General features: G+C 35.5%; 1 protein-coding gene across 1 annotated transcript in view; it reads right to left on the bottom strand.

The window, feature by feature from the left end:
• Positions 1-495: 495 nt before the first annotated feature.
• The window catches only part of LOC107569366 (nuclear pore complex protein Nup155-like), a 54006-nt gene continuing 44501 nt past the window's right edge, over positions 496-10000 (bottom strand). The window contains exons 24-29 of the mRNA XM_016255449.1: positions 7985-8098; positions 7778-7898; positions 7592-7702; positions 5815-5951; positions 1277-1383; positions 496-1207 (exon numbers count right to left, since the gene is read on the bottom strand). Coding sequence (XP_016110935.1) covers positions 1069-1207; positions 1277-1383; positions 5815-5951; positions 7592-7702; positions 7778-7898; positions 7985-8098 — 729 coding nt within the window. The 3' untranslated portion in view covers positions 496-1068. The remainder of the gene's footprint in view (positions 1208-1276; positions 1384-5814; positions 5952-7591; positions 7703-7777; positions 7899-7984; positions 8099-10000) is intronic.

Raw genomic sequence — 10000 nt, 5'->3', positions numbered from 1 at the left:
AATACTGCTGCTACTACAACTGCTGCTACTAAGAAATACGTCTTCATGATGCACTAAAGTTCGCTGATATTGCTATTGTTAAATCTCTCAAACTTATTGATAACAATAAGAATAATACATTTCTTAAGACTTACGACGCTATTTTTCTTACTGATCGAGATGCTCTTGTTGCTTTTCTCTTTTTTCCTTTTGTTGTAATGCAGTGCTGTTTTTTGTTTCTTGCAATAAAAAAAAATGATAAATGCTTCCTGTGGAGCTCTTATCGTGTTATTCATACGCAATTAATAAAAATAACTTAATTAGAAAAACATAAATGTGAAAAAATCTTTGTTTTTATATATACACAGTAACATTTGTATACTATACAATAAAAATTATAATCAATATTGTGTATATATAATTATACAAAATTAATATATTATATACTAATACAGTGAAATCATATTTTTTTATTTTTTCTCAGAAAATTGTACATTTTACACAATTGTAATTTAAAACAAAACTCTTGGTCTTTATTATTTTCAAATCATTTGCAATACACATTACACAAAACTAGAAGGTGGCCGAAAGTTTCAGGCTTTCATAAAAACGTGTTTTCCATAAAAGTGTCTCTTGCTGAACCTGACGACTAGCACAAAACACACGAGAGCATGTTGTTTCCTTTCATCCCATCCATCCACAACCACACCTCAATACAGAAACGTCAAAAACCGCATCCACGGGGGAAGTTACCAACCACGGATAGTGTTTCAGCAGGAGAAAATATCTAGAATAAGTGCCTCCTCGGACAGTTTATGAACACATTCAGACACAAAATGAGCAATTAATAACTGAATAAGAAACTGAAGTCATGTATTCCACACCTTCATATCTGCTGATGACCACAAAAACGTATGCAAACCAAAGCACGCATATCTGAGGTGTTCATTTCGGCCGTCTGTTGGGCTGGATGAGTGAACATTATAAATCTTCAGTGAATATAAAGACTGAAGTCCCGCTGCGATGAGAGGCGTCAGGCTGCTGGAGTATCAGGACGTCTGACATCAAGAGCAAAACACTTCACGGTCATCAATGGAGCTTCTCCAGTTTGGTCTGAAGGCATTTAAAGTTGTGTATAATGTCCTGCAGGGCCGCGTTTGGACTCAAGGACTGCAGCTCCACCAGATAACCGCAGATGTTATCCAGACAAGCGTTGGTAAACCTCCGTCTGCAATCAACGGCAGAAATGTGAATGTGAAAAATCATGTATAAAAGATGTGGCAGGCATGACGGTTACCTGTCATAGGTGGGCACACGGCTGGGATCGTTCACATATCCTGACAGAAGCACATGGATGCACTCCACCAGGTGCAGCGGCTTCTTCACGCGCTGCCAACACGGGTCCTGAGAGAAACAGAAGCTATTATTGTTATCATCAACATTTCAGTATTTTGGGTTTGTTTACTCCAGACACTGCTTACACTTCAGAATCTCGACGGTCAAGTTAGACGACAAACCTTTTAACTTTTAGATACAGCAATAATAATAATAAATGAAAAACAAAATAAAAATAGAAATGAATATGAAATTTAGAAAAATAAGTAGTAAATAAAAACAACCAGTGTTAACCAAGAGTAATTACATAATTACATTTGATATCATTATAAAACATAAGGAATATATAACTTCTGTTAAGCAATTCTTAAGCGTATTATGGACCAATAAATCAAAAAAATAATTAAATAATCATAAGATAAGAAATGTAATAATTATAAATGAATAAGTAAATATGAAATTTAGATTTAGAAAAATATAATGGTTTAGCTATCCTTATGATGATTATGATTAATAAATACAAATAAATAAATATTAAATATGATACAAAAAAAAATACTTAAGAGTATTATAAATCAATAAATAAAATAAACAACGAAAAAGTTAAATAATAATAATAATAAATGCAAAATATTTAAAAAAAATAAAGCAATTCTTAAATAGTATTACGGGTTAATAAATTCTAAACGTATTAAATTAACAACAAATACGAATTCTTAATTTTTTTCAATAAGCAAATAAATGTATAATTACAAAATTAAATGTATAATTTTAAAATATATAAGTAAATAAATATATAGCTACCATTAATCAGTCCTTAAGAGGATAATGGACTAATAAATACATTTTAAAAAATGAAAAAAATAAAATAATATTATATATATATATATATATATATATATATATATATATATATATATATATATATATATATATAAGTAAATAAATAAATACATAACTTCCATTAATCAATCCTTAAGAGGATAATGGACTAATAAATAAAAAAATACAATGAAATAATTTTTTTTTTAATAAATACATAACTACCATTAATCAATCCTTAAGAGGATTCTGAGATGATAAAATACAGAAAGTGAAATGTGATGTTCAGCCTGTGGGCTTGTAGTTTATAATAAAAGCTCCACATCTAAACACTGCAGTAGTTTCTCGAACCCGTGTCTTGAAGAGCTGGTCGTAAACCTCCAGCAGTCGTGGAAGCTGAACTCCAATCTCCTGCATGGTGAAGGTGACGAAACCCACGTCCCAGTGCAACCGGCACACCTCCTGCTCCAGAAACTTCACCAGGAAGTCTGAAGATCACACAAAACAGCACGAGATCAGATCGGGGTTTACATTTACACGGAGCGGCTTACAAAAGAGGAACAAGAGCAGTTAGTCGAGGATCAAAATCACCTGACACAGGCACACAGTTCAGAGGAGGGTTGGGTTTCGTTTGAATTTGATCAATTCGGATTACAATTCCAATGTGATTAAATAACGACATCAAACATTTATCCTGTCTCTCTTTTTTGCAAACCATTTATTGGAGCTGAATACCATGAACAAAAATCAACAGGCTACATAAAAACTGGACTCTTTAAGAGCTGTTTGTGTGCCAAATAGAACGGCATGATTCTGGATACATTTTTTAAATGTTATTTTATTTTGTATTCTTTCCCCCCCATGATTCTGAAGAAAAAAACATTAAGACAGCTAAACAAAATCACACGTCATTTATGAATGAATGATTCAATGACTCACTCGAGACGTACTTGATTCATTACTGGATGAATCAGCGTTCTTGAACGAATCTCTTGTGTGATTCACAGACAAATACAGCCACCTACTGGCGTAACAATGTAATCGATAAATCTTCATTTGAAGCGTCAAATATCTTTCAAAAGGTGATTTACTCTATTTTAATCACTACCGTACACACAGTTTATATCCGAACTATAAACTTTTATCCCAGCACTTCTGTGATTTGAATGTTTGTAACAGAAATAATGATACCGTGTGGCTGAAGAGACTGTGAAGCTGTTTCATTCATGACAGACAGCTGCTCTCGTTAGGTCAGCGTCAGCGCGGACGCAGATTTAAATGCTCAGATCACACTGATGTGATCGTACGCTGATCCACGTGATCACAACATTGATCGCACACGTCAAAGGCTGAGGAATGAAGCAGACGAATCGTTGTAATTTAGGAATAGAATCACATTGGTTTGAATCGTGTTCGCGATCTTTAACGATCTATTAAATTAAAGTGCGTTGTCATGTTGGTGGTGACGCCTCTCTTGCAACATGTTTAGCTGTCACAGATATGTGACCCTGGACCACAAAACCAGCCATAAGGGTGGCTGGTTTTGTGAAATTGAGATTTATACTTCATCTGAAAGCTGAATAAATAAGCTTTCCATTGATTTTATTTTTATTATATTTTGGGGGAGATACTTGAAAATCTGGAATCTGATAAAAAAATCTAAATATTGAGAAAATCATCTTTAAAGTTGTTCAAATTAAGTTCTTAGCAATGCATATTACTAATTAAACATTAAGTTTTGATATATTTACGGTAGGAAATTTACTAAATATCTTCAAGGAACATGATCTTTACTTAATATCCTAATGATTTTTGGCATAAAAGAGAAATGTATAATTGTGACCCATACAATGTATTGTTGGCTATTGCTACAAATATCCCCCAGCGACTCAACACTGCTTTTGTGCTCCAGGCTCACATTTATACTCCGCTTTTTTGGCTTCTGATCACAAATGTAGCCAAATTTTGGAGCGCTTAGATTAGAGAGCAAGATCCTGGCAGATCGCTAGGTCCGGTCCTCACAGATAAAAGCACGGATAAGCGTAATCGAAATATTAATTTGACAACAAGTATCCGATTCTGGAATTAAGTATCCGATTCCCAACCCTAGTTAGCGATAAACTGGTACCTAATGGGAAGTATCGAGGTGTTCCGGCGTATAACTTCCCCAGCGACACGAGCTTCAGGCTCAGAGCTCTCATGCGGTCCGCGGGGCTCATGGCCACACTGTCGCTCAGCTCTGAAACACAACAGCAGCCGTCAGACACAGCGACCCACAGCACAGCGAGAGGACAACCTCAGCGAGAGCCGTTACCCTTCTCCACGATCTCCTGCCACAGCGAGTGCACCAGGATGGGGTCCGAATGCCCCGCGCAGTGAATGATGGCCAGCTTACACTCCGACAGCCGGAAATGATCCGCAAACTCACCGTACAGCTGCAGACACATGAAAGAAACAGGTTTCTGAAACGCATCAGATCACGAGGTGCTTTTACAGCATTTACAGCAACGCCTCTATTCACCTTGGTAATGTCCATGAGCTCGGAGTCCATCTGTGTAATGGCTCCCTGCACCGAAGGATGCTGGGAATACTGTCTGCGCAGGGATTCCTGGATCTGCACCTGAATGCGCACCACCTGCAGGATCACAGCAAAATAACACTGAGATCGTGATCTGGCTCAGTGCACTTATCCGATCACAAAGGTTGCGTGCGATTATGACAAAAATCATAATTCTCGATTATTCCCTTGAAATTGTAATTGCGATTATTAATTACGATGATCACAATTTACATTGAATGATGTTTATACCATTGTTTGATGCAACTGCATGCCGTATTTTTATATGAAAATAAACAAGCTGAAAACACTCAAACTGAAAAACCTTTAGTGCTTTTCTACAGTATTAAGCCTCAAAAATCAAATAAACATCGGATTGGTTTCTTCTTTAAATTATATAAAAACAGTAAAAATATGAATGTTATACTAAAACAATAGAAAAACCCTTAAGATAACATGTATAAAGAAAAAAATGCATCTTAAGCACGCAGAATAACTTAAGTGGACTTTGAACGATTAATTGCCGCTTTGAACGATTACGTAATTGTGGCATCTGTAATTGTAATCGCAATTAATTGTGCAGCCCTAATTTCAATACAGAAATACATGCACTGCGTGCTTCACTGTTCACAGAGCCGAGGTTTTCAACAGCTCACAGCCAGTGTTATTATTGTTGCTTTCATTTGAACTTTAGTTTAAGTAATTGTATGTGCTTTTGCCAGTTTTATTATTTGTTAGCTTTATTTTTATTTCAGTGATTGTAATTAACGCTTTAACTGAAATGTGAGGTCAGTTGCAATCACAAAACGTTGGTTCTGATTGTGATATATATATATATATATATATATATATATATATATATATATATATATATATATATATATAAGTAAATAAATAAATACATAACTTCCATTAATCAATCCTTAAGAGGATAATGGACTAATAAATAAAAAAATACAATGAAATAATTTTTTTTTTAATAAATACATAACTACCATTAATCAATCCTTAAGAGGATTCTGAGATGATAAAATACAGAAAGTGAAATGTGATGTTCAGCCTGTGGGCTTGTAGTTTATAATAAAAGCTCCACATCTAAACACTGCAGTAGTTTCTCGAACCCGTGTCTTGAAGAGCTGGTCGTAAACCTCCAGCAGTCGTGGAAGCTGAACTCCAATCTCCTGCATGGTGAAGGTGACGAAACCCACGTCCCAGTGCAACCGGCACACCTCCTGCTCCAGAAACTTCACCAGGAAGTCTGAAGATCACACAAAACAGCACGAGATCAGATCGGGGTTTACATTTACACGGAGCGGCTTACAAAAGAGGAACAAGAGCAGTTAGTCGAGGATCAAAATCACCTGACACAGGCACACAGTTCAGAGGAGGGTTGGGTTTCGTTTGAATTTGATCAATTCGGATTACAATTCCAATGTGATTAAATAACGACATCAAACATTTATCCTGTCTCTCTTTTTTGCAAACCATTTATTGGAGCTGAATACCATGAACAAAAATCAACAGGCTACATAAAAACTGGACTCTTTAAGAGCTGTTTGTGTGCCAAATAGAACGGCATGATTCTGGATACATTTTTTAAATGTTATTTTATTTTGTATTCTTTCCCCCCCATGATTCTGAAGAAAAAAACATTAAGACAGCTAAACAAAATCACACGTCATTTATGAATGAATGATTCAATGACTCACTCGAGACGTACTTGATTCATTACTGGATGAATCAGCGTTCTTGAACGAATCTCTTGTGTGATTCACAGACAAATACAGCCACCTACTGGCGTAACAATGTAATCGATAAATCTTCATTTGAAGCGTCAAATATCTTTCAAAAGGTGATTTACTCTATTTTAATCACTACCGTACACACAGTTTATATCCGAACTATAAACTTTTATCCCAGCACTTCTGTGATTTGAATGTTTGTAACAGAAATAATGATACCGTGTGGCTGAAGAGACTGTGAAGCTGTTTCATTCATGACAGACAGCTGCTCTCGTTAGGTCAGCGTCAGCGCGGACGCAGATTTAAATGCTCAGATCACACTGATGTGATCGTACGCTGATCCACGTGATCACAACATTGATCGCACACGTCAAAGGCTGAGGAATGAAGCAGACGAATCGTTGTAATTTAGGAATAGAATCACATTGGTTTGAATCGTGTTCGCGATCTTTAACGATCTATTAAATTAAAGTGCGTTGTCATGTTGGTGGTGACGCCTCTCTTGCAACATGTTTAGCTGTCACAGATATGTGACCCTGGACCACAAAACCAGCCATAAGGGTGGCTGGTTTTGTGAAATTGAGATTTATACTTCATCTGAAAGCTGAATAAATAAGCTTTCCATTGATTTTATTTTTATTATATTTTGGGGGAGATACTTGAAAATCTGGAATCTGATAAAAAAATCTAAATATTGAGAAAATCATCTTTAAAGTTGTTCAAATTAAGTTCTTAGCAATGCATATTACTAATTAAACATTAAGTTTTGATATATTTACGGTAGGAAATTTACTAAATATCTTCATGGAACATGATCTTTACTTAATATCCTAATGATTTTTGGCATAAAAGAGAAATGTATAATTGTGACCCATACAATGTATTGTTGGCTATTGCTACAAATATCCCCCAGCGACTTAACACTGCTTTTGTGCTCCAGGCTCACATTTATACTCCGCTTTTTTGGCTTCTGATCGCAAATGTAGCCAAATTTTGGAGCGCTTAGATTAGAGAGCAAGATCCTGGCAGATCGCTAGGTCCGGTCCTCACAGATAAAAGCACGGATAGGCGTAATCGAAATATTAATTTGACAACAAGTATCCGATTCTGGAATTAAGTATCCGATTCCCAACCCTAGTTAGCGATAAACTGGTACCTAATGGGAAGTATCGAGGTGTTCCGGCGTATAACTTCCCCAGCGACACGAGCTTCAGGCTCAGAGCTCTCATGCGGTCCGCGGGGCTCATGGCCACACTGTCGCTCAGCTCTGAAACACAACAGCAGCCGTCAGACACAGCGACCCACAGCACAGCGAGAGGACAACCTCAGCGAGAGCCGTTACCCTTCTCCACGATCTCCTGCCACAGCGAGTGCACCAGGATGGGGTCCGAATGCCCCGCGCAGTGAATGATGGCCAGCTTACACTCCGACAGCCGGAAATGATCCGCAAACTCACCGTACAGCTGCAGACACATGAAAGAAACAGGTTTCTGAAACGCATCAGATCACGAGGTGCTTTTACAGCATTTACAGCAACGCCTCTATTCACCTTGGTAATGTCCATGAGCTCGGAGTCCATCTGTGTAATGGCTCCCTGCACCGAAGGATGCTGGGAATACTGTCTGCGCAGGGATTCCTGGATCTGCACCTGAATGCGCACCACCTGCAGGATCACAGCAAAATAACACTGAGATCGTGATCTGGCTCAGTGCACTTATCCGATCACAAAGGTTGCGATTATGACAAAAATCATAATTCTCGATTATTCCCTTGAAATTGTAATTGCGATTATTAATTACGATGATCACAATTTACATTGAATGATGTTTATACCATTGTTTGATGCAACTGCATGCCGTATTTTTATATGAAAATAAACAAGCTGAAAACACTCAAACTGAAAAACCTTTAGTGCTTTTCTACAGTATTAAGCCTCAAAAATCAAATAAACATCGGATTGGTTTCTTCTTTAAATTATATAAAAACAGTAAAAATATGAATGTTATACTAAAACAATAGAAAAACCCTTAAGATAACATGTATAAAGAAAAAAATGCATCTTAAGCACGCAGAATAACTTAAGTGGACTTTGAACGATTAATTGCCGCTTTGAACGATTACGTAATTGTGGCATCTGTAATTGTAATCGCAATTAATTGTGCAGCCCTAATTTCAATACAGAAATACATGCACTGCGTGCTTCACTGTTCACAGAGCCGAGGTTTTCAACAGCTCACAGCCAGTGTTATTATTGTTGCTTTCATTTGAACTTTAGTTTAAGTAATTGTATGTGCTTTTGCCAGTTTTATTATTTGTTAGCTTTATTTTTATTTCAGTGATTGTAATTAACGCTTTAACTGAAATGTGAGGTCAGTTGCAATCACAAAACGTTGGTTCTGATTGTGTAAAGTTCAATAAAAGAACACCGTGGAAAATGGAAAACAGTTACCATTAATCTTTCTCAAAAGTAATCAAATAATTACTGATCTTGATTTCGTTTAGTTGGTTCATTAAAGTATTTTTTTAATAAAAAAATAAAAAAATAATTCACTCAAAAAAAAAAAGCTTGTCATTTTAATTTCGTTTTATATTTCTATGCAGCTTTTATTTTTATTTCAGTTTTAGTCATTCATACTTTAACTGAAATGTAAGGTTAGTTGCAATAAAACTTGGTTCTGAATGTTTTAAGTTCAATAAAAAAAGCATTAAAATATATATATTTTTAAAAACGGTTACCGTTAATCTTTCTCAAAAGCAATAAAATAATTATACTGATCTTGATTTAGTTTAGTTTATTCATTTAAGTATTTTTTTTAACGGAAACCTTTTTTTAAACTTAGTTTCCATAATAAAATGTGGTTCTGAACATGTAATTAAAAAGTTGAATAAAAAAAGAAACATTAAAATTAGGGATGCACCGATAGGATTTTTTGGGGCCGATATCGATACCGATTTTAACAATCACTTATTGGCCGATACCGATATTTGTCACTTCCTCTCTTATTCGAAATTTTGGCATCAAAATAGATAGTATTTAGATCATGTTTTAAATCAGCAAAGTTCAAAAACACCTGAATTAAATTATACTCGCAGTTTTATTGCTGCATCATCAAAAACATTTCTAGTGAACATGGATTGGATCCATTTAACATTCAGCAGGCCTACATAAATACAACAGAACAAAGATGCATATTAAATAAACAGTGCTTTTTAGGTAGGTTTAACAGTTTTCAGGTACAGAAATAAAGTAAACAAATGTAAAACAACACTTCACTGTAAAAATTAAATGCATATTAATCCTTCATTATTGTAAGATACTTTATGATTAATCTTCTAATTTGTTTTTGTATACATTTTAATATTTTTTGTAAGTTTAAATATGTATGAGATCTCCTTTACTAAGGCGGGACTCTTACTTTGACGGGTTTTCTAGTCTACGGAGCAGCTATATGGCTAATGAAAGCATGCAGTTCTTCGGATTTAAAGTTTGTCAGTTTATTAAGCACCCCCCGAAAAGGCATGAGATCTGTATATATTTGTTTACTGTTAGTTGTAATAAGTGTTT

Source organism: Sinocyclocheilus grahami, unplaced genomic scaffold (genome assembly GCF_001515645.1).
Source record: "Sinocyclocheilus grahami isolate Dianchi unplaced genomic scaffold, SAMN03320097.WGS_v1.1 scaffold1339.1, whole genome shotgun sequence".
NCBI lineage: Eukaryota > Metazoa > Chordata > Actinopteri > Cypriniformes > Cyprinidae > Sinocyclocheilus > Sinocyclocheilus grahami.
The sequence above is the reverse complement of the archived record's forward strand: the minus strand, read 5'-3'. Positions and strand labels throughout refer to the sequence as shown.